The sequence below is a fragment of the Gobius niger genome, assembly GCF_951799975.1.
Source record: "Gobius niger genome assembly, chromosome: 14".
Taxonomy (NCBI): Eukaryota; Metazoa; Chordata; class Actinopteri; order Gobiiformes; family Gobiidae; genus Gobius; species Gobius niger.
The window spans coordinates 4,166,086-4,192,600 of record NC_136865.1 but is presented as its reverse complement, the minus strand read 5'-3'; the positions used below and the strand labels follow the sequence as shown (position 1 = coordinate 4,192,600).

General features: G+C 42.2%; 1 protein-coding gene across 1 annotated transcript in view; it reads right to left on the bottom strand.

The window, feature by feature from the left end:
* rftn1a (raftlin, lipid raft linker 1a) overlaps positions 1 to 26,515 on the bottom strand; it is a 163,669-nt gene that overhangs the window by 106,071 nt on the left and 31,083 nt on the right. The window contains exon 2 of the mRNA XM_079571254.1: positions 2,123 to 2,272. Within this exon, the coding sequence (XP_079427380.1) occupies positions 2,123 to 2,270 (148 nt within the window). The 5' untranslated portion in view covers positions 2,271 to 2,272. The remainder of the gene's footprint in view (positions 1 to 2,122; positions 2,273 to 26,515) is intronic.

The window sequence follows — 26,515 nt, the reverse complement described above, 5'->3', positions numbered from 1 at the left end:
TTCAGAGGCCCCTTATGAGAGACCAACAGGCCCGGTCAGAACCATGAGGCCGTCCTTCTGTGGACCCACCACCTGCAGGAGGAGCCATAAGAGGCTGGTGCAATGTGATTTGGGCAACTCCAACAGATGACCCCACGACCCGGCAATGGACAAGTGGATGGATGGATGGATGGATGGATGGATGGATGGATGGATGGATGGATGGATGGATGGATGGATGGATGGATGGATGGATGGATGGATGGATGGATGGATGGATGGATGGATGGATGGATATCTTCTTTATGTTTACGCCTACAAATCCATTAATAACAATGGGAACATTTGTCCTGTTTATTGCCGTGGTTTTCGACTGTGATCGAATCAGGAAACACATATCTCAGGACACAGAAGTACGATAAGATGCAAAAACGTATCCTGTGGCAGCTCATAGGCGAGACACTGCAGGTGAATAGGGATTTTTTAAAATTTATTTAAAGACAATCAATCAGACAAATCGATTTGGAACTTCTGCTGTAGGTTACTGGCATAAATATGAAGAAAAAAATGTATTGCACATTTTATGTGATTTTATGTGTTCATATAAAAACAAGGTGTTTTATGTTTAAAAATGCCCAAAATGTTGCATTTTTCTGGCGACAAAAACTGAAAAACGGATTGAGCCAGATTCAAATGTATGGTTTCTTTTTGTTGATATATTAGTTACAAAGACTTTTTGGAGGGGATTTTGGAAATGTTGTTTAGTTTTAAAATATAATATTTAGTGTTTGTTATTCAGTATTTAAGTCTGTAGAAGCTACTGACGTGGAAATGAGAGAATGAGAGAAAAATGCCTTTTGAGGTAATGGCCCTTGAAATGACGATTTCCCATTTATATCTATGGAGAAACATTCAATCAGTGCGATATTTAAATACGTTCGTAAAAGATTAGGTATAATCCTACAAGGGCAATCCTAAGAATTTTTCATATATCATGTAAAAGCTGTGTTTTTTCCCACAAACACATGTTGAATAGACATCGAATAAACCCATAAAGCCGAAATGGGGACCAAAATAACGGTCATTTTAGCAGATTTAGATGTTTCTATACAGATCATCTTTAACAGTTTCCAGATCACTTCAACCCTTTTATTTGATTTGATTTATTTATTTGAGCATACATTTTGCTCAAAAGGAGTAGGCTGAAGCAAAAGCTCATGAGCGCCTGCCCCCAACTCAAAATGATCAAACTTTTTATTTCTCATAGTACAATCAATGCAAACAAAACAACAACAAGGAACAATAGCAAAAAAATGAAGACCTCGTTTCCTTTCAGAACAGCTTTTTGACGCAAACCAAACTCACAACCACTGTTTGAACTGTTCACATAACAACAGAACCAAACACTGTTACAAGAACGGTCTTGTTTCCTGCAAGATCCCTACAAAGCAAGCAACAAAGCCACCATTCATATATTTCTTTCAGTTTCCAATGCCAAATATCAGCCATACTCTTTTATGACATAAGGGCACATTAATACACATATTATACTCCAGTTGTCATTACCAGGCTCAACACAATGTTAATCTATGTGCATTTGTGTTGTATTATTATTATTTATATATTTTTTATTATGTTCAGTGTGTGACGTAACCCCTACGTCGAGTGGTGCGTCAAAAAGCCGGGTGTAGAGCGGGCCAGTTGAAGAGGGCAGCAGCCCCACATCAACCAACCTGTCCCCAGCCGCCCTAACAGCTGATTTTGTAGGTGATGTTCCTATGCTGTAAAGTGAACCTCTTAACCCCCATCTTAGTCCTTTTTAATTATTTCTAAACAAGTTAAAGTTATAAGTTTAAGCGTTATATAATCATGTAGTCAATGATATCGTGGATGTTCCATTGAGGAGCAGTGAACTCTAGACTAGAAAGAAGTGTGTTAAGCTCTCCCCTCCTTCCTCTTCCTCCAAGCGTCTACAGTATCACAGAATCCCGACGAAAAGTTCTTTCTTTTTTTGAAGCCACAAGTTCACTCTCATGCAGGTGTTAATAAGATTTCACACTCTGAGATGAAAGCAGACGTGGAGCGAGCAGAAAAGGTGCGGGGCCTCATGATGAGTGTTCCCGGCATATGGGGGAGCCGTTACCTTCTTTGCCCAGCAGGAAGTCCAGGAAGTGGTAGGTGTAAGCCACGCCCATCTTGGTCTCCACCTGGGGGCGCCGCAGAGTGGAGTAGATGTTGCCCGGGCTCGTTCTCTCCTCCGCTTTCTTCAGCTTCGGCAGCCGACAACCCATTTCTCTAGGAGCAGAGGGGGGGGGGGGGAAGCGCGGCATTAGCATTAAAATAGACGTGGAATGGGAAAAATAACACGTGTCTGTGTGAGAAAGAGAGAGAGACATGGAACTGATGAGATTCTAAAAATATGAAAAATGCATTCCAATTTCGCAGATCGACGCCGATAAGTGCAAATACAAATGGGCACATTGGAACATGAGCTTGAGGCGAGAATAGATGTCTTTTTACAGCCGAGCGGTCTCGTCCATGCAGTAATGCTGCTCACCAGCCTGTTGCCATGTGACATCACCTTTAAAAACACTCAAATATGTCCCACACCTGACACTTGTTTTGTCCTTAAAGGGATATGACATAGGGCCTCATTTCCTGATTTCATTTGCTGATTTCTGGAGATATTTGTTTTTGTAATTCATGCAGTTCTTATATCTGAAGAGTTCCGTGGTGCTAAGCTAGTGCAAGGCTAGTGCATTTCTATGGTATCAGCTAGCCTGCATCAAAAACAGTGTGACCCGCTCCACAGAGCACCTGAGGCAAATCACTTATAACACCAGACTAACCATATAAATGTCTGTGTCCATAGAATAATGTTTGGAATATAACTGACCTGCACCACATGAATGATCACATTTTGAGGGACTATTTTCTAGCAGATCACTCCGCCGCTGCGTAGCTTGTACAACCACGAAGCTGATGCTGCTCAAATATAAGTTATTTTAAATGCAAAATGGTTCAAATTATTCTATCGACACAGACATATGGTTAGTCTGGTGTTATAAGTGATTTGCCTCAGGTGCTCTGTGGAGCGGGTCACACTGTTTTTAATGCAGGCTAGCTGATACCATAGAAATGCGCTAGCCTTGCATTAGCCTAGCACCACGTAACTCTCCAAACAGAAGAACTGCATGAATTACAAAAAAAATGTCTCCAGAAATCAGCAACACTCTGGATAACTAGGAAATTTGGCCCTATGTCAAAAATCCTGAAATATCCCTTTAAGGATATTAGAAAAGCAGCCATTCCAGGAAATGAGCAGGTATTATACTTTATAAGGTATGTGGAAATGAGCTCAGACACATCTTTATCACTAGCTTACTCTCTGTTGGTTAGAAAATGAATGACGTCTGACATCAATCAATATTGAGCGACGAAACAGCTGAAACAAAACATCCAGTAGTGTCACTTCCTGATCCTCTGAGCGAGCCAGAATAAGCCCCTCCCACAACCCCCTCCTCTTCTCTAAAGAGAAAAAACATTCCCTGCTCGGTCCATGTGACTGTGGTATTTGCACTTCTCCATAAGAGGATTACATTTAGCAAGAGATGGAGAGTTGAGGAGAGAATTTCCTGCATACGGAGGATCTCAACAATATTTCCATTTTTAAAATCAAACTTATTTTCATAAAAATGTTTTTTGTGAGTGTGATTTCTCATCTTTAACAAGGGGAAATACAGCATGTGTCAATTGTAGCTAGAAATATATAAAAAACAACAAAAAACACGAATCGCATTGTCCTCACCGACTGTTTTTAAGTGAAATGGCAAAAATAACATTTCTATGACATTTGCACAGTTTTAAGTGTCTCTCTAAGTTTTTGTCATTCCTGTTACCAAACGATAAAAACCCTCCACAAAGGAACAGTACAGCCCAGTGACATGATCATCAACATGTGAGAAAGCAGGAACCGTTTCTGGGGTCATTCATGCCCAATCAGAATATCGTTCGAAAGTGCATTCACTTCTGTTATTCAATATGTGAAATAAACTCATTACATGCACAGTGACATATGTGTAGCCTTTATTTGTTATCATTTGGATTATGGCTATGTGTGGATTATGGTTATGTGTCTATATCTTAATTGTACTACAGTATAATGAGTCGGAATGTAAAGAAACGGCTGGGGTAGGAATAAATAAGCCAATGTTTGCTTCAGCCGACTCCTTTTTGGGCATTATTGTGTTTCTTCCTTTTATGTCTCATAACTTGGAACTTGGAATTGCTCAAACAAACTAAATTATTATGACTAAGCTTGTAAAAAAAAAACTAATTAAAAATCTCAGAATTATAACAAACAAAGGCTTGACATGTGTCACTTTGCCTGTAATGAGTGTAGATCAGGGGGAGGCACGTTTGCGTCGTGGAGGCCGATTTTTATCATTGCCAAAACACCCAAGGGCCGAACCTCAAGTAAAGAACTATTTTTAGCAAATGCCAATGTCTTACATCAGTGGTTCTAAAGTGTCAGGGCTTTGGGACTCGCCATTACCCTCGGATGACAAGCCCAGGACTCAAATAAATTCATTTGTCTTATATCCTATCAAATATTGTACACGCAGGTTTTTGTTGAACAAGCAGTCGATTTCCCTTTAAGAGTGAAATTATGATCAAAACAACTCAATAACATTCATTTTAACAGACACAATAAATATGCAGAAAAGACACACAATAAATATATATAAAGTTCCCTATAGACTCGCGACCCGCTGAAATTGGTTCTGTGACGCACTTTTGGGTCCCGACCCACCAGTAGAGAATCATTGTTTAACATTATGACCAAGCGGGATGTTCTTACAGGGAATTTTTGAAATACTGACACCATTTCTCTCATTTTAGACTACTTCAACAGGTGTTTGATCTCTTATTTGCACAATAATATTTCTCAAAATCATCTTGGGGGGCCCCCTCCTGGAGCCGCCACCTTAACGTGGTGGAGGGGTTTGAGCGCCCGAATGATCCTGGGAGCTCTGTTGTCGGGGGCTTCGTGCCCCTGGTAGGGTCTCCCATGGCAAACAGGTCCTGTAGGTGACGGGTCTGACAAAGAGCGGTTCAGAAGCCCCTTATGAGACCAACAGGCCCGGTTAAAAACATGAGGCCGTCCTTCTGTGGACCCACCACCTGCAGGAGGAGCCATAAGGGGCTGGTGCAATGTGGTTTGGGCAGCTCCAACAGCTGCCCCCACGACCCGGCAACGGACAAGTGGAAGTGGAAGAAGTGGAAGAAGAAGAGGAAGAAGAAGAAGAAGTGGAAGAAGAAGAAGAAGTGGAAGAAGAAGAAGAAGTGGAAGAAGAAGTGGAAGAAGAAGAAGAAGAAGAAGTGGAAGAAGAAGAAGAAGAAGAAGTGGAAGTGGAAGTGGAAGTGGAAGTGGAAGTGGAAGTGGAAGTAGAAGTAGAAGTAGAAGAAGTAGAAGAAGTAGAAGAAGAAGAAGTAGAAGTAGAAGAAGAAGAAGAGGAAGAAGAAGTGGAAGAAGAGGAAGAAGAAGAAGAAGAGGAAGAAGAGGAAGAAGAGGAAGAAGTGGAAGAAGAGGAAGAAGTGGAAGAAGAGGAAGAGGAAGAAGTGGAAGAAGAAGAAGAGGAAGAGGAAGAGGAAGAGGAAGAGGAAGAAGAAGAAGAGATGGGTGGGTGGATGGATGGATGGATGGATGGATCTTGGGGGCCAGATGTTCTGTGCTGGAGGGCCGGATTTGGCCCCCGGGCCTGACGTTGCCTGCCCCTGGTGTATATCGTATATTAGTTTGAGAGGGGGCGGGGGGGACTGTCCTTAGTGCCCAGTCATCGCTGCAGTGAGGGTGTTATCCCTGAAAAGGTCGAAATAAAAGGGCCGAGAGAGCGTAGTTACTTGAGTAAGGCTGTGATTGGCTGAAAGCTGGCAGGAGGCGGGATCAAGCAGCCGCGGGTTAAACATCCACAAACCCTCTCTGCAGCCGCGGCTTCCAACTGAAACAACCATTCCTCAAATGAATACATTGTGCAAATACACTCGGCGGAGCTCAGGCATCAATCCCAAAGAAACATGGCGCCGCTCCAAACGCTCTTCACACCACATTTTTTCAATTATGATTTATTTGATAAGAGAAAGCCATTCCTCACAGCGCGTTCGTCACTTTTCACGTTCTCCATGAGCCGGGCCAAACAGACAACTTTACACAGGCAGCATGGGGGCCACGAGGGGTTAGTCCATCCTTCAAATAATCAAAGAATAATGCAAAACTATCTCAGCGATCGGTAATCATTTCATAATTATGATCTCGACAGGAGAACAGAGTCATGAAGTTTGTTCTGGCTGATACGGGATTTGAGAGTTCTTTGGAAGGTTTTATCTATGAAAGCTGTTAGTTATGTTAGGAAAGTTATGGATGAGCTTGGACCACGGAAAACATTCTAATTATGTGACTTTTTCTTTCATTGTTTGTCATTTTATTTTATAGAAGGCCTTTATTTCTGTCACCTAGGGACTAACCGAGACCAGTGTTTACCAACCAGGGATGAGGAGACTCCTGGGGGTGCACGAGGACCTAGCAGGGGGTATTTGTCACCATTTCAGATTGGAGAAGAAAAAAGACAATTATTTTGATTGGAAAAACTATAGCCTATTTTGCAGTTTTTGCTTACAAAAAGCACTTTTAAAGGAATAGGTTCTGACCTGAGCTTAGGCGAGTTAATGTGTACCTGTCAGGTCTTTATGCGCGCGCTCAGTCACGCAAATCGATCAAAGATGTTGTTAGCATTTAGCCTCTCCTCCTCTCCTCTATGGGGCCAAACGGGGGTGAAAATAGAAGCGACCAAACTCTGCCACATTTCCCCTATTTAAATATGGTTACGTGAGTAGTTACACAATCCAAGTCTAGTCACACAAAATTAAACATGTCGGTTTTCTCAGCAGATAAAAAGGGGAAGTATATTGGAAGGCGTAATAACACTCCTATTGTGTTATTACACAAATATGTAACCGTATTTAAATAGGGAAAACAAGCTTGGTCCCTTCTAACTTCACCCCAGTTTGGCCCCATAGAGGAGAGGCTAAATGCTAACAACATCTTTGGTCTTTTTGTGTGACTGAGCACACACAAAGACCAGACAGGTATCAACTCGTCTAAGCTCAGGTAAGAACATATCTCAGTATGGTAAAACGGTGGCCTGTTCCTTTAAGTTATTGCTTCCTCAATAAACACCCTAGGGGGTACATGAACTACTACTGACAGGTCCAAGGGCAAAAAAGTTTGGGAACCCCTGCCCTAGACGACAGTATTTCCTGTTAGCCTGGCAAACGCCAGACTGACTTTATTTATGTATTTATAAATACATATAAAAGACAGTCTGGAATTGTGGTAATGGGATGCAATTTCCAAATCGAGACTGGAGACGGGGCTAACGATAGTAGTTTGAACGAGAGTGAACCGATCAAACACAAAGCGAAGGTAAGGAATTCAGGATGGGGCCTTTGTGTTTGTGGGCCTGACGGGATGTGCAAAAGTTCAAGGTGTGTTGGTGCTCTCGAGAGCCACTTGTAAGGATTGTAATTAAATCTGAACAAGTTTCTGACTCATGCTTTGCTCACACGCTACAGAACAAGAAGACCAGGCCAGTGAGAGTAGCTGATAGCCAATGGTCAACACCATCATCAAGGCGTATTGTTTAAATGTTGTAATCTGTAAAGCACTTTGTGATACCTTTCGGTATGAAAAGCGCTTTATAAATAAAGTTTGATTTGATTTGATCCCCATGCCCAGAGCTCTGTTTTCTCCAGGTGAACATCTCCACTTCAGTAGCTCTTACAGACTCCAAACTTTCCATACTTAGAAATATTAAAGTTTTTGTTGTTGTTGCTATATCCAACTCCTGCCTAATTTGTTTGAACCCCCAAAACAAAGCTTATTCAAAAACTACACACACAAAAAATGTTACTAGCAACAGAATAAAACCATAATTTAAAACTCCACTCGATCCATTATTTGGTTTTCGTGGCTGAAAATATATGCAACTTTGGCCTTATTTTTAGATGAAAACATAAAATTACAACTTTTACAATACATGTTTTTCTCACATATGTCTGTTATCTCCCCTCCCGGAACAGCCACCTTAACATGGTGGAGGGGTTTGAGCTCCTCAATGATCCTGAAGCTCTATTGTCGGGGGCTTCGTGCCCCTGGTAGGGCTTCGTGCCCCTGGTAGGGTCTCCCATGGCAAACTGGTCCTCGGTGACGGGTCAAAGAGCGGTTCAGAAGCCCCTTATGAGAGACCAACGGTCAGAACCATGTCCTTCTGTGGACCCACCACCTACAGGAGGAGCCATAAGGGGCTGATGCAATGGGACGACCCGGGGACAGACAAGTGGAAGAAAATGGATGGATGGATGGATGGATGTCAGGATTCTACAGCAGACGTTTCAACATACCACACAAATATTTCATTCTAAAACAGAACTAGCACTCTTAATCCAAATAATTATTAGTCACGGCCCTAATTTCAATTCAATAGCCATTAATCGCGCGTCCCCAAAAATAGAGCCGCACGTTCCCTATAGACAGCCGCACGTACAGATCTAAAAATGGAAACATGAGCGTTCCTGCCTGTCTCGCTGTGATCCGTTCCCCACACACCCCCGTAACCTGCCAGCGTGGGGAGTGTCAGCCATTACCTGCTCGGTGGCCTGTGATACGTGCATCTCCTCATCAAGTGGGGCTGATTGGGAGCGACGCGTTTGATCAAAACGAATTAAAGCAGAAATGGAAGTGATTTCCTGCGCTGTCAAGCAGATCCACAGGAGGAGTGGATCGACAGGCGGAGCGCGGCGGAAGGTAAATACATCGCGGCACAATCTCTTTGCATCTTGACCTGCTGCTTTGGAGAGATATTTGAAATGGTGAAGGGGGTTTTTGTGCACACTCCGGCACAGGGACTTTGCTTGGTACAAGGTTTGACACATTTCTCAGGCGACTAACAGATTTGAGCAAAACAATGACTTATAATTATTGTTTGAATTGATTTAGGCGTCTGAAATGTTCGTTTGTTGTTGAGAATCTGCACAATGTAAAGGAGGAGTGTATGTGGAAGGTCATCAGCAAAGGGCAAAGATAACTTCTGTTAACGTGTCTCTGCATGAGTCCAGAATGAGAGCATTATTTGCACTAAATATCTGCATGGTTGGAAACGCAAAGACAGCTCAACTGCAGCAAACCTGGGCCAATGAATAAACTAATTGTAATCTGGGAACATGAATAATGTCATCATAGGGATGGAACGATTCACTCAAGCCCCGATTCGATTCAGTTTCCAATTTTAAGTTCCCGATTTCGTCTCAGTGAGGGAACTTCACAAGACATGAAAATGGACTATAATCATTTTCACATGTGTGCTTGTACATTTTCTGAGCATAAATGAGAGCAAAGCAAACATTTTGAGACTGATATTTATTTACCAAACCTTTTTTTGCAGTTTGAACATAATACTGCCATTTAGAACAATTTTTACAGTGCAGTTTGTGTTTTTCGCGACCCTCGAACGCCTCACAGCCTCCCGGTGCAGCCTTTGTATAATCACAAGGAGGAAAAAGACACGACAGCTTTCTGTTTGTCTATTTGACAAACAGACATTTGATGAGGATTTCAGATACATCAGAGCAGGTTTATGATCTTTGTCTCTGTCATAATGCTAAACTCTGCATTAGCCGCTAACACTAATATCTGACTGTGTAGCCGCTAACTTTTGGGGGTGAGGCGTGTGTTGGGGTGAGGAGTGTGTTGGGGTGAGGAGTGTGTTGGGGTGAGGCGTGTGTTGGGGGTGAGGTGTGTGTTGGGGGTGAGGTGTGTGTTGGGGGTGAGGTGTGTGTTGGGGTGAGGTGCGTGTTGGGGTGAGGTGTGTGTTGGGGGTGAGGAGTGTGTTGGGGGTGAGGTGTGTGTTGGGGGTGAGGTGTGTGTTGGGGGTGAGGTGTGTGTTGGGGTGAGGTGTGTGTTGGGGGTGAGGAGTGTGTTGGGGGTGAGGTGTGTGTTGGGGGTGAGGTGTGTGTTGGGGGTGAGGTGTGTGTTGGGGTGAGGTGTGTGTTGGGGTGAGGTGTGTGTTGGGGTGAGGAGTGTGTTGGGGTGAGGAGTGTGTTGGGGTGAGGTGTGTGTTGGGGTGAGGTGTGTGTTGGGGGTGAGGTGTGTGTTGGGGTGAGGTGTGTGTTGGGGTGAGGCGGGGAAAGGTGTGGAGCTTGTCTTGAGAAAAAGTTAGCTTGCTGGAGGAGCTGAGGGCGGTAACATCGATTCTTTTCGGAATTTTAGACAGATTTTACAGAGATTTGACATGGTTTTGACATGGGTTTTGGGGGTTATCCATGGAGCTGAGATGATTCTGAGATGTAGACTCATAAAGAGTGATTAATAATGAAATGAAATGAAATGATGAATGATTTGTGAAGCTTTTTGCTGCTTGCCCAAACTTGACATGTCTGTGTCTTCATTCTGTGGGTGTTTCTGCCATACATTTGTGATGTTTGTTGTAAACCTTTTTCCGTGGTGCTCTCTGGGAGACGCTCAAATGTCCAGTTAATGTGTTGACATCCAACACAGGCAAACATTTGGTGATGTCCTGAGTTTCCCTCCGTCAGCCTTGACCCGCACGGGCAGGTCTTGTGTGTCAGATTCTGGGGGCTGATGCTGGTGTGGTTGTCAGTGTGGCTTTGGCCGAGGCGTCCCTGCTCCTCAGAGCGTCTGGACCTGAGGCCGAGCTGGTGCCACGCTCCGGATGGCCTCTTCTGAGACCTCAACAGCATCAACTGATTTAGAACACGCAGAATCTGAAAATAACATCCATTTTTCTGTATCGGGTCAGGTTTTTATGCCAAGTGGATTTTCCAATCTCTGTATTCCACGAGGCACATGATTCTGACTTTCTGTAGTGCTGTTAAAGTGATAGTCTGTAAGTTTAAATGTTTTACAAATTTACCGCCTGGGTCTGAAATTTGACGTGAAGTAATATTATATAATCATAGTTTTTTCTGAAGTCCCTCCGTTTGCTCATTTCAGACACCAATGAGACTCTCGCAATGCATTGTGGTCTATATTGACTCGTCTGTGACCATCGCTGCACACTACTTTTCAGAATGCATTGTGGGAAATCTGGAGTGCACTACTTTTTTCTCTCAGGACATTCAGACACCAGGACAATATGGCCTGACCATGATATAGATATAGTGCAGTATAAAGGGAAGGGACAGCCTGCGAGGGGCTTTCCGATCCAAGAGAGGAGGAATTTGATCATTTTACTTTCAAATTTCTCTCTCTCTCTCTCTCTCTCCGCACTTTGCAAACTTTCAGACACTTCACTTTAAAACTAACCCTGAGGATGTTACAACCAGCCCCAGCCAAAGGGCATTTTTCATATTTTTTGGCCTTTCTAAGAAGTGAATCACGCATCAAATAATCAGAGTGCCTGTATATAGCTCTACAGCTTCCATAAATTGCCACAACACGCGCGGGTTTGCAAGCACAGCTGCTTTGTACCAAAATGCAGTTCCGCAGTGATTTGGCGAATTCACAAATAGCCACTTGTGTAATCGAAAAGCCCCATTTGAGAGCAGCGCCTTATCGCACTCTGGGCTCAGGTTGGATTCCCGAAACGCGCGGGTCCGTCTGTGTGGAGGTGCACGTTCCTCCCCACGCCCGGGAGCCTATTCTCTATGACCCAAAACATGCATAATGGATGAATCCTTCAGCTCCGAGCTCCTGCCCTTGAACCTGGCTCATGACCTACGGAAGGATCCCCACAGTCGCCCCAATGCAACTGAAGGACGGGTCAAACGAGGACACATTCTGCAACGAGGGACAAAGGAGCACGCCTTAAAACCTTAAAACTGTTCGCTCTCAAGCAACATTCATTTCACTGTTTGAGAGGACGACCCCTCGATTTCAAGAGGGTCATTCTGAGGGTAAGATTTATGGGTTTCTTGGGTTTAAATTAAACTTGAATTAACACAACAGTTCTTCTTCCATTAAAGATCATTTCATTAAAACACAGACAGAACAATACAACAATTAAACAATCAACCCTTCCTGAAGGTTAGTGCTAGATCGTATGCTCCGGAGGGACAGTCTGCTGTGAAAACGTGAGATATTATGACACAAATTAAGGTTAGGGCCAGGGAAATGGTTAACCTCTTAACTCCCGCCTGAACCGAGGGGATCTTTTTCCTCACGTCATCAGATTTTTTTTACAACATTTTTTTTTTGTTGGGTATTCAACTCATTTTTGTAACTTTTTTGTGATTTTTTTACCACATTTTTGTCATTTTTCATCAATTTTTTCATCAATTTTTAATCAATTTTTTGTCACATTTTTGTCACTTTTTTGTCACATTTTTGTCATTTTTCATCAATTTTTTCATCAATTTTTAATCAATTTTTTGTCACTTTTTTGTCACATTTTTGTCATTTTTTCGTCAATTTTTAATCAATTTTTAATCAATTTTTAATCAATTTTTTGTCAATTTCTTGTGACATTTTTGTGACATTTTGGCCAGTTTTTCATACATTTTTCGTCACTTTTTTGTCACATTTCCATCATTGTTTTATTGCTATTTTCACAGCTTTTTTCCAGAAGCTTTTGGACTGGGATAAAGCCAAACTGGAGAAAATGTGCTCGGTTCAGGTGGGAGTTAAGAGGTTAACCTTAAGGATTAGGGTTATTTGTATTTTTAGACAAACCAACTCATAGATCTATACAAACTCACAGCAGACCGTCCCTCCGGAGCATACGATCTAGAGTCTGAACATTCATTTTGAGAAACTTCTGCGCACTTAATCATGACATGTATAAAAACAAACAACAGGAACTTAAAGCCAAGGCCAACTAAACACCTAACTCCGCCCACATGTGGAGTTCAAAAATGGTCCCCGATGTGGGTCAAGCCTGGAAGACCATGGGAGGAAGTGAGTGAAGCGTGGGTGTGGTCAGAGCCTTGGGGAAACACCGCGGACAGTAAATAAAACACAAAGTTGTCCCGCCGTGCTGCTTCTCTGTAAGTGCTAATGACGCACTCGCCTGATGGGTGTAAGTGTGAGTGTGATGTTGAAAGCCTACACCTCCTCTCAGTCCTCAGCTGTGCACGCCATCGAGGAATCAGATCGCCGTGTGGTCGTGACGAGGAGCTCTACTCTATCTAAACTGCAGTTCACCGTTCAGCCATGAGGGGCAGCGCTGCACAGTTTTAGACCACAAGAGTGCAGTTTGCTCTACAATGACAAAAAAAGGACTGGGGTTGGTTGAGTGTTCCGCTTCTCTTTAGAGCCCTTTCACATCAACGCAACAATCTCCAGTCAGGACTCAGGAGTGGTCGGGCAGGTTTTGGCGGGACATGTGTGCAAGATTTGGAGGTAAATTTGTCTGCAACTCGCTAATCTTGCACTGCACTGTTTTATTGATTGTCTGCGGAATCCTTCCGCAGACAATATATGGTTTTGGTGTTCTTTATTATTGATTGACTGCGGAATCCTTCCGCAGTCAATAAATGGTTTTCACGTTCTTTATTATTGATTGACTGCGGAATCCTTCCGCAGTCAACCATTGGTTCTCATGTTCTTTATTATTATTATTATATTTTTTTCCAGATTTTCGGGAGCTTTCACAGCTTTCACAGCTTCAGCAATTTCAGCAAGTTATACATTTAAACGTTCGGCATGTTACACAGAATCCTGCTATTACTTTTGGGAATTCAGCGATTTCCGGTTTTTCCGCAATCGGACGATATTCGGCCGATTTTTCCCATTACTTATAATGGGGCTTCCTCAAATTCACAGATTCTGCAGTTTTTTCCACAGTTTCAGCAATTTCTGCAGTTTGTGCTTGTTCAGCTTCCGCAACTTGTCAGTTTTCAGAAAAAATTCCGCCTTCTGCAGTTTTCCAGTTTTTTTCTACGGGATCGGGAATTCTGCCATTGATTTGTATGGGGAATTCTGCCCATTCATTTTAATAGGGCCATGCATTTTAATGGGACTTCAGGAACATTCAGGTCTTTCAGCCATTTCTGCAGTTCAAATACTTCTGCAGTTCAAATACTTCTGCAGTTCAAATACTTCTGCAGTTCAAATACTTCTGCAGTTCAAATACTTCTGCAGTTTCAAATACTTCTGCAGTTCAAATACTTCTGCAGTTTCAAATACTTCTGCAGTTCAAATACTTCTGCAGTTCAAATACTTCTGCAGTTTCAAATACTTCTGCAGTTCAAATACTTCTGCAGTTCAAATACTTATGCAGTTTCAAATACTTCTGCAGTTCAAATACTTATGCAGTTCAAATACTTCTGCAGTTTGAAATACTTCTGCAGTTCAAATACTTCTGCAGTTCAAATACTTCTGCAGTTTGAAATACTTCTGCAGTTCAAATACTTCTGCAGTTCAAATACTTCTGCAGTTTGAAATACTTCTGCAGTTCAAACACTTCTGCAGTTCAAATACTTCTGCAGTTCAAATACTTCTGCAGTTCAAATACTTCTGCAGTTCAAATACTTCTGCAGTTCAAATACTTCTGCAGTTCAAATACTTCTGCAGTTCAAATACTTCTGCAGTTTGAAACACTTCTGCAGTTCAAATACTTCTGCAGGTTCAAATACTTCTGCAGTTCAAATACTTCTGCAGTTCAAATACTTCTGCAGTTCAAATACTTCTGCAGTTTCAAATACTTCTGCAGTTCAAATACTTCTGCAGTTTCAAATACTTCTGCAGTTCAAATACTTCTGCAGTTCAAATACTTCTGCAGTTTCAAATACTTCTGCAGTTCAAATACTTCTGCAGTTTGAAATACTTCTGCAGTTTCAAATACTTCTGCAGTTCAAATACTTCTGCAGTTCAAATACTTCTGCAGTTTCAAATACTTCTGCAGTTCAAATACTTCTGCAGTTTGAAATACTTCTGCAGTTCAAATACTTCTGCAGTTTCAAATACTTCTGCAGTTCAAATACTTCTGCAGTTCAAATACTTCTGCAGTTTCAAATACTTCTGCAGTTCAAATACTTCTGCAGTTCAAATACTTCTGCAGTTTCAAATACTTCTGCAGTTCAAATACTTCTGCAGTTTCAAATACTTCTGCAGTTCAAATACTTCTGCAGTTCAAATACTTCTGCAGTTTCAAATACTTCTGCAGTTCAAATACTTCTGCAGTTCAAATTCTTCTGCAGTTGAAATACTTCTGCAGTTCAAATACTTCTGCAGTTTCAAATACTTCTGCAGTTCAAATACTTCTGCAGTTCAAATACTTCTGCAGTTCAAATACTTCTGCAGTTTCAAATACTTCTGCAGTTCAAATTCTTCTGCAGTTGAAATACTTCCGCAGTTTCAAATACTTCTGCAGTTTAAAGGATTGGAACCAAGACCCGAACCAAGACCCAGACCAAGACCCGGACCAAGACCCAGACCAAGACCAAGACTGGAGCCAAAAGCCAGACCCAGACCAAGACCCGAGCCAAGACCCAGACCAAGATTCAAACCAAGACCCAGAATAAGACCCGAACCAAGACCAAGACTGAACCAAGACCCAAACCAAGACCCAGACATAGATCCGACCCAAGAACTGGACCAAGACCAAGTCCAGACCAGGTTGCCATAGTAACCTGAATTCAATCCATAACCAGGTAAACCACAGAAGCCAGGCCAAGTCCAGACCAAGTTACCATAGTAACCTTAATTCAATCCATAACCAGGTAAACCACAGAAGCCAGGCCAAGTCCAGACCAAGTTACCATAGTAACCTGAATTCAATCCATAACCAGGTAAACCACAGAAGCCAGGCCAAGTCCAGACCAAGTTACCATAGTAACCTGAATTCAATCCATAACCAGGTAAACCACAGAAGCAAGGCCAAGTCCAGACCAAGTTACCATAGTAACCTGATTCAAAACCATAACCAGGTAAAACACAGGAACCAGGCCAAGTCCAGACCAAGTCCCCATAGCTACCGGAATTAAAACCATAACCAGGTAAACCACAGGAACCAGACCTAGTCCAGACCAAGTTACCATAGTTACCAAAATTCAATCCATAACCAGGAAAACCACAGAAGCCAGGCCAAGTCCAGACCAAGTTACCATAGTAACCTGAATTCAATCCACAACCAGGTAAACCACAGAAGCCAGGGCAAGTCCAGACCAAGTTACCATAGTTACCAGAATTCAGTCCATAACCAGGTAAACCACAGAAGCCAGGCCAAGTCCAGACCAAGTTACCATAGTAACCTGAATTCAATCCACAACCAGGTAAACCACAGAAGCCAGGGCAAGTCCAGACCAAGTTACCATAGTAACCTGAAATTAATCCATAACCAGGAAAACCACAGAAGCAAGGCCAAGTCCAGACCAAGTTACCATAGTTACCGGAATTACAACCATAACAAGGAAAACCACAGAAGCCAGGGCAAGTCCAGACCAGGTTGCCATAGTTACCAGAATTCAGTCCATAACCAGGTAAACCACAGACGCAAGGCCAAGTCCAGAACAAGTTACCATAGTTACCGGAATTACAACCATAACCAGGAAAACCACAGAAGCCAGGGCAAGTCCAGACCAGGTTCCCATAGTTACCGGAACTAAAACCATAACCAGGAAAACTACAGAAGCCAGGCAAAGTCCAGACCACATTTCCATAGTTACCGGATAATTTCAGGAGTTTCAAGTATTTCAGGAGTGGTGAGGAATTCAACAGTGTTAAGGATTATAGGAATTTCAAGGTTTTAACAGTTTCAAGGTTTTAACAGTTTCAAGGTTTTAACAGTTTCATGGTTTCAACAGTTTCAAGGTTTCAACAGTTTCAAGGTTTCAACAGTTTCAAGGTTTCAACAGTTTCAAAGTTTCAACAGTTTCAAGGTTTCAACAGTTTCAAAGTTTCAACAGTTTCAAGGTTTCAACAGTTTTGAAGATTTCAGGAGTTTCAATGTTTTAAAGGTGACTTCTGCATTAGATCTATTCCGCAGTCAATCGCAATTGCGCAGCAATTGCAAACATTTCTAGTTATTATTGATTGACTGCGGAAAACTTCCGCAGTCAATAATTGGTTTTCATGTTCTTTATTATTATTATTATTATTATTAATCTATGTTTTTCCCGTTTTTCAACAGCTTTCACAGCTTTCACAGTTTCAGCAATTTCAGCAAGTTATACATTTAAACGTTCCGCATGTTTGGGAGAATCCTGCGATTACTTTTGGGAATTCAGCGATTTCCGTTTTTTCCGCAATCGGCCGATATTTGGACGATTTTTCCCATTACTTATAATGGGGCTTCCTCAAATTCACAGATTTTGCAGTTTTTTCCACAGTTTCAGCAATTTCTGCAGTTTGTGCTTGTTCAGCTTCCGCAGCTTGTCAGTTTTCTGAAAAAATTTGAGTTCTGCAGTTTTCCAGTTTTTTTCTACGGGATCGGGAATTCTGCCATTGATTTGTATGGGGAATTCTGCCCATTCATTTTAATGGGACTTCAGGTACTTTCAGCCATTTCTGCAGTTCAAAAACTTCTGCAGTTCAAATACTTCTGCAGTTCAAATACTTCTGCAGTTCAAATACTTCTGCAGTTCAAATACTTCTGCAGTTCAAATACTTCTGCAGTTTCAAATACTTCTGCGGTTCAAATACTTCTGCAGTTCAAATACTTCTGCAGTTCAAATACTTATGCAGTTCAAATACTTCTGCAGTTTCAAATACTTATGCAGTTCAAATACTTCTGCAGTTCAAATACTTCTGCAGTTCAAATACTTCTGCAGTTCAAATACTTCTGCAGTTCAAATACTTCTGCAGTTTCAAATACTTCTGCAGTTCAAATACTTCTGCAGTTCAAATACTTCTGCAGTTTCAAGGATTGGGACCAAGACCCGAACCAAGACCCGAACCAAGACCCGAACCAAGACCCGAACCAAGACCCAGACCAAGACCCGAACCAAGACCCGAACCAAGACCCGAACCAAGACCCGAACCAAGACCCAGACCAAGACCCAGACCCGAACCAAGACCCAGACCAAGACCCGAACCAAGACCCGAACCAAGACCCGAACCAAGACCCGAACCAAGACCCGAACCAAGACCCGAACCAAGACCCGAGCCAAGACCCGAACCAAGACCCAGACCAAGACCCGAACCAAGACCCAGACCAAGACACAGACCAAGACCCAGACCAAGACCCGAACCAAGACCCGAACCAAGACCCAGACTAAGACCTGAACCAAGACCCGAACCAAGACCCAGACCAAGACCCGAACCAAGACCCAGACCAAGACCTGAACCAAGACCCGAACCAAGACCCGAACCAAGACCCGAACCAAGACCCGAACCAAAACCCAGACTAAGACCTGAACCAAGACCCGAACCAAGACCCGAACCAAGACCCGAACCAAGACCCAGACCAAGACCCGAACCAAGACCTGAACCAAGACCCAAACCAAGACCCAGACCAAGACCCAAACAAAGACCCAAACCAAGACCCGAACCAAGACCCAAACCAAGACCCAAACAAAGACCCAAACCAAGACCCAGACCAAGATCTGACCCAAGACCTGGACCAAGATTCAAATCAAGACCCGAACCAAGACCCGAACCAAGACCCGAACCAAGACCCAGACCCGAACCAAGACCCGAACCAAGACCCAGACCCGAACCAAGACCCAGACCAAGACCCAGACCAAGACCCAGACCAAGACCCAGACCAAGACCCAGACCAAGACCCAGACTAAGACCTGAACCAAGACCCGAACCAAGACCCAGACCAAGACCTGAACCAAGACCCGAACCAAGACCCAGACCAAGACCTGAACCAAGACCCGAACCAAGACCCGAACCAAGACCCGAACCAAGACCCGAACCAAGACCCAGACCAAGACCCGAACCAAGACCTGAACCAAGACCCAAACCAAGACCCAGACCAAGACCTGAACCAAGACCCAAACAAAGACCCAAACCAAGACCCAGACCAAGACTCGAACCAAGACCTAGACCAAGATCTGACCCAAGACCTGGACCAAGATTCAAATCAAGACCCGAACCAAGACCCGAACCAAGACCCGAACCAAGACCCAGACCAAGACCCGAACCAAGACCTGAACCAAGACCCAGACCAAGACCCGAACCAAGACCCGAACCAAAACCCAGACTAAGACCTGAACCAAGACCCGAACCAAGACCCGAACCAAGACCCAGACCAAGACCCGAACCAAGACCTGAACCAAGACCCAAACCAAGACCCAGACCAAGACCCGAACCAAGACCCAGACCAAGACCCGAACCAAGACCCAGACCAAGACCCAGACCAAGACCCGAACCAAGACCAACACCAAGACCCAGACCAAGACCAAAAACCACAGAAGCCAGGCCAAGTCCAGACTAAGTTGCCATAGTTACCCGAATTAAAACCATAACCAGGAAATCCATAGAAACCAGGTCAAGTCCAGACCAAGTTACCATAGTAACCTGAATTAAAACCATAACCAGGTAAACCACAGAAGCCAGGCCAAGTCCAGACCAAGTAACCATAGTAACCTGAATTCAATCCATAACCAGGTAAATCACAGAAGCCAGGCCAAGTCCAGACCAGGTTACCATAGTAACCTGAATTAAAACCATAACCAGGTAAACCACAGAAGCAAGGCCAAGTCCAGACCAAGTTACCATAGTAACCTGAATTAAAACCATAACCAGGTAAACCACAGAAACCAGGCCAAGTCCAGACCAAGTCCCCATAGTTACCGGAATTAAAACCATAACCAGGAAAACCACAGAAACCAGGCCAAGTCCAGACCACATTTCCATAGTTACCGGATAATTTCAGGAGTTTCAAGTATTTCAGGAGTGGTGAGGAATTCAACAGTGTTAAGGATTATAGGAATTTCAAGGTTTTAACAGTTTCAAAGAATTCAGGAGTTTCAAGGTTTCAACAGTTTCAAGGTTTCAACAGTTTCAAGGTTTCAACAGTTTCAAAGTTTCAACAGTTTCAAGGATTTCAGGAGGTTCAAGGTGTCAACAGTTTTGAAGATTTCAGGAGTTTCAATGTTTCAAATCTTTCAAGGACTTCAGGCGTTTCAAAGACAGTATTTTAACAGTTTCAAGGCATTTTCAAGGATTTTTCAGGTGACTTCTGCATTAGATCTATTCCGCAGTCAATCGCAATTGCGCAGCAATTGCAAAATTTTCTAGTTATTATTAAACTTCCGTTTTTTTCCCGTTTTTCTGCAGCTTTCACAGCTTTCACAATTTCAGCGATTTCCACAAGTTATACATCAAAACGTTCCGCATGTTGGAGAGAATCCTGCTATTACTTTTGGGAATTCTGCAACTTCCGGTTTTTCCGCAATCGGCCGATATTCGGCCGATTTTTCCCATTACTTATAATGGGGCTTCCGCAAATTCACAGATTCTGCAGTTTTTTCCACAGTTTCAGCAATTTCTGCAGTTTGTGCTTGTTCAGCTTCCACAACTTGTCAGTTTTCAGAAAAAAATAGAGTTCTGCAGTTTTCCAGTTTTTTTCTACGGGCTTGGGAATTCTGCCATTGATTTGTATGGGGAAGGCTCCCCATTCATTTTAATAGGATTTCTGATACAGTGAAGTCTGTGAGTGATTTAAACAGTTTATACAATGTTCAGACTTTATACAATGTTAAGAGTTTATGAAATTTCAACAGTTTTTACAGTTTCTGCAACAAAATAGGGATTTTCACAATAATTGCACTATAATGCAACTTAATAGGGATTTTCGCATATAAAGCACTATAATGCAACTTAATAGGGATTTTCGCATATAAAGCACTATAATGCAACTTAATAGGGATTTTCACATATAAAGCAGTATAATGCAACTTAATAGGGATTTTCACATGTAAAGCAGTATAATGCAACTTAATAGGGATTTTCGCATGTAAAGCACTATAATGCAACTTAATAGGGATTTTCACATGTAAAGCACTATAATGCAACTTAATAGGGATTTTCGCATATAAAGCACTATAATGCAACTTAATAGGGATTTTCACATATAAAGCACTATAATGCAACTTAATAGGGATTTTCACATGTAAAGCAGTATAATGCAACTTAATAGGGATTTTCGCATGTAAAGCACTATAATGCAACTTAATAGGGATTTTCACATATAAAGCACTATAATGCAACTTAATAGGGATTTTCACATATAAAGCACTATAATGCAACTTAATAGGGATTTTCACATATAAAGCACTATAATGCAACTTAATAGGGATTTTCGCATGTAAAGCAGTGTCATGCAACTTAATAGGGATTTTCACATATAAAGCAATATAATGCAACTTAATAGGGATTTTCGCATATAAAGCACTATAATGCAATTTAATAGGGATTTTCGCATATAAAGCACTATAATGCAACTTAGTAGGGATTTTCACATATAAAGCACTATAATGCAACTTAATAGGGATTTTCGCATGTAAAGCAGTATTATGCAACTTAATAGGGATTTTCACATGTAAAGCAGTATTATGCAACTTAATAGGGATTTTCACATGTAAAGCAGTATTATGCAACAAAATGAGGATTTTCACAATAAAAGCACTCTTGTGCAATTATGAATTTTTTCACAACTTTTATGCAATTTTTGCAATTTCTGCATTAGTAGCCTACGATTCCGCAGTCAATCGCAATTGCGCAGCAATTGCAAAATTTTCTAGTTGATTGTCTGCGGAAAACTTCCGCAGACAATATATGGTTTTCATGTTCTTTATTATTATTATTATTATATTTTTTTCCAGATTTTCGGGAGCTTTCACAGCTTTCACAGTTTCAGCAATTTCAGCAAGTCATACATTTAAACGTTGAGCATGTTACACAGAATCCTGCCATTACTTTTGGGAATTCAGCGATTGCCGGTTTTTCCGCAATCGGCCGATATTCGGCCGATTTTTCCCATTACTTATAATGGGGCTTCCTCAAATTCACAGATTCTGCAGTTTTTTCCACAGTTTCAGCAATTTCTGCAGTTTGTGCTTGTTCAGCTTCCACAGCTTGTCAGTTTTCAGAAAAAATTAGAGTTCTGCAATTTTCCAGTTTTTTTCTACGGGCTTGGGAATTCTGCCATTGATTTGTATGGGGAATTCTGCCCATTCATTTTAATGGGACTTCAGGTACATTCAGGTCTTTCAGCCATTTCTGCAGTTTCAAATACTTCTGCAGTTTCAAATACTTCTGCAGTTCAAATACTTCTGCAGTTTCAAATACTTCTGCAGTTCAAATACTTCTGCAGTTTCAAATACTTCTGCAGTTCAAATACTTCTGCAGTTTCAAATACTTCTGCAGTTCAAATACTTCTGCAGTTTCAAATACTTCTGCAGTTCAAATACTTCTGCAGTTCAAATACTTCTGCAGTTTCAAATACTTCTGCAGTTCAAATACTTCTGCAGTTTCAAATACTTCTGCAGTTTCAAATACTTCTGCAGTTCAAATACTTCTGCGTTTCAAATACTTCTGCAGTTTCAAATACTTCTGCATTTCAAATACTTCTGCATTTCAAATACTTCTACAGTTCAAATACTTCTGCAGTTCAAATACTTCTGCAGTTTCAAATACTTCTGCAGTTCAAATACTTCTGCAGTTCAAATACTTCTGCAGTTTCAAATACTTCTGCAGTCCAAATACTTCTGCAGTTCAAATACTTCTGCAGTTCAAATACTTCCGCAGTTCAAATACTTTTGCAGTTTCAAGGATTGGGACAAAGACCCAGACAAAGACCCGAACCAAGACCCGAACCAAGACCCGAACCAAGACCCAGACCAAGACCCGAACCAAGACCCGAACCAAGACCCGAACCAAGGCCCGAACCAAGACCCGAACCAAGACCCGAACCAAGACCCGAACCAAGACCCGAACCAAGACCTGAACCAAGACCCGAACCAAGGCCCGAACCAAGGCCCGAACCAAGACCCGAACCAAGACCCGAACCAAGACCCGAACCAAGACCTGAACAAAGACCCAGACCGAGACCCAGACCGAGACCCAAACCAAGACCCGAACCAAGACCCGAACCAAGACCTGAACCAAGACCCAGACCGAGACCCAGACCGAGACCCGAACCAAGACCCAGACCCGAACCAAGATCAGAACGAAACCCAGACCGAGACCCGAACCCAAACCAAGACCCAGACCAAGACCAGAAACAAGACCCAGACTAAGATCCGAACCAAGACCCGAACCAAGACCCGAACCAAGACCCGAACCAAGACCCGAACCAAGACCCAGACCAAGACCCGAACCAAGACCCAGACCAAGACCCGAACCAAGACCCGAACCAAGACCCGAACCAAGACCCGAACCAAGACCCGAACCAAGACCTGAACCAAGACCCAGACCGAGACCCAGACCGAGACCCGAACCAAGACCCGAACCAAGACCCGAACCAAGACCCGAACCAAGACCCGAACCAAGACCCGAACCAAGACCCGAACCAAGACCTGAACCAAGACCCAGACCGAGACCCAGACCGAGACCCGAACCAAGACCCAGACCAAGACCCGAACCAAGATCAGAACGAAACCCAGACCGAGACCCGAACCCAAACCAAGACCGGAGCGAAAAGCCAGACCCAGAACAAGACCCGAACCAAGACCCGAACCAAGACCCGAACCAAAACCCAGACCAAGACCCAGACCAAGATCCGACCCAAGACCTGGACCAAGACCAAGTCCAGACCAGGTTGCTATAGCTACCGGAATTTAAACCATAACCAGGTAAACCACAGAAGCCAGGCAAAGTCCAGACCAAGTTACCATAGTAACCTGAATTCAATCCATAACCAGGTAAACCACAGAAGCAAGGCCAAGTCCAGACCAAGTTACCATAGTAACCTGGTTTAAAACCATAACCAGGTAAACCACAGGAACCAGGCCAAGTCCAGACCAAGTCCCCATAGCTACCGGAATTAAAACCATAACCAGGTAAACCACAGGAACCAGGCCAAGTCCAGACAGAGTTACCATAGTTACCAGAATTCCATCCATAACCAGGAAAACCACAGAAGCCAGGGCAAGTCCAGACCAAGTTACCATAGTTACCAGAATTCAATCCATAACCAGGTAAACTACAGAAGCCAGGCCAAGTCCAGACCAAGTTACCATAGTAACCTGAATTCAATCCATAACTAGGAAAACCACAGAAGCCAGGGCAAGTCCAGACCAAGTTACCATAGTAACCTGAATTCAATCCATAACCAGGTAAACCACAGAAGCCAGGCCAAGTCCAGACCAAGTTACCATAGTAACCTGAATTCAATCCATAACCAGGTAAACCACAGAAGCCAGGCCAGGTCCAGACCAAGTTACCATAGTAACCTGAATTCAGTCCATAACCAGGTAAACCACAGAAGCCAGGCCAAGTCCAGACCAAGTTACCATAGTAACCTGAATTCAATCCATAACCAGGAAAACCACAGAAGCAAGGCCAAGTCCAGACCAAGTTACCATAGTTACCGGAATTACAACCATAACCAGGAAAACCACAGAAGCCAGGCCAAGTCCAGACCAAGTTACCATAGTTACCATAATTCAGTCCATAACCAGGTAAACCACAGAAGCCAGGCCAAGTCCAGACCAAGTTACCATAGAAACCTGAATTCAATCCATAACCAGGAAAACCACAGAAACCAGGCCAAGTCCACACCAAGTTACCATAGTTACCAGAATTCAGTCCATAACCAGGTAAACCACAGAAGCCAGGCCAAGTCCAGACCAAGTTACCATAGAAACCTGAATTCAATCCATAACCAGGAAAACCACAGAAACCAGGCCAAGTCCAGACCAGGTTCCCATAGTTACCGGAACTAAAACCAGATCCAGGAAAACTACAGAAGCCAGGCAAAGTCCAGACCACATTTCCATAGTTACCGGATAATTTCAGGAGTTTCAAGTATTTCAGTGTTCAGGAATTCAACAGTGTAAAGGATTTTAGGAATTTCAAGGTTTTAACAGTTTCATGGTTTCAACAGTTTCAAGGTTTTAACAGTTTCAAGGTGTCAACAGTTTTGAAGATTTCAAAAGTTTCAATGTTTCAAATCTTTCAAGGCCTTCAGGAGTTTCAAAGAAAGTATTTTAACAGCTTCAAGGCATTTTCAAGGATTGTTCAGGTGACTTCTGCATTAGATCTATTCCGCAGTCAATCGCAATTGCGCAGCAATTGCAAAATTTTCTAGTTATTATTATTATTATAGTATTTTTTTCCAAATTTTCTGCAGCTTTCACAACTTTCACAATTTCAGCGATTTCCACAAGTTATACATCAAAACGTTCAGCATGTTGGAGAGAATCCTGCTATTACTTTTGGGAATTCTGCAACTTCGGGTTTTTCCGCAATCGGCCGATATTCGGCCGATTTTTCCTATTAGTTATAATGGGGCTCCCGCAAATTCACAGATTCTGCAGTTTTTTCCACAGTTTCAGCAATTTCTGCAGTTTGTGCTTGTTCAGCTTCCACAACTTGTCAGTTTTCTGAAAAAATTAGAGTTCTACAGTTTTCCAGTTTTTTTCTACGGGCTTGGGAATTCTGCCATTGATTTGTATGGGGAATTCTGCCCATTCATTTTAATAGGATTTCTGATACAGTGGAGTCTGTGAGTGATTTAAACAGTTTATACAATGTTAAGACTTTATACAATGTCAAGTTTCTGCAATTTCAACACTTTTTACAGTTTCTGCAACAAAATAGGGATTTTTGCAATTACAACACAATTATGCAACTAAATAGGGATTTTCACAATAAAAGCAGTATAATGCAACTTAATAGGGATTTTCACAATAAAAGCACTATAATGCAACTTAATAGGGATTTTCGCATATAAAGCACTATAATGCAACTTAATAGGGATTTTCACATGTAAAGCAGTATAATGCAACTTAATAGGGATTTTCACATGTAAAGCACTATAATGCAACTTAATAGGGATTTTCACAATAAAAGCACTATAATGCAACTAAATAGGGATTTTCACATATAAAGCACTATAATGCAACTTAATAGGGATTTTCACAATAAAAGCACTATAATGCAACTTAATAGGGATTTTCACAATAAAAGCACTATAATGCAACTTAATAGGGATTTTCACAATAAAAGCACTATAATGCAACTTAATAGGGATTTTCACATGTAAAGCAGTATAATGCAACTTAATAGGGATTTTCACATGTAAAGCAGTATAATGCAACTTAATGGGGATTTTCACATGTAAACCACTATAATGCAACTTAATAGGGATTTTCACATGTAAAGCACTATAATGCAACTTAATAGGGATTTTCACATGTAAAGCACTATAATGCAACTTAATAGGGATTTTCACATGTAAAGCACTATAATGCAACTTAATAGGGATTTTCACATGTAAAGCACTATAATGCAACTTAATGAGGATTTTCATGATAAAAGCACTCTTATGCAATTATGAATTTTTTCACAATTTTTATGCATTTTTTGCCATTTCTGCATTAGTAGCCTAGGATTCCGCAGTCAATC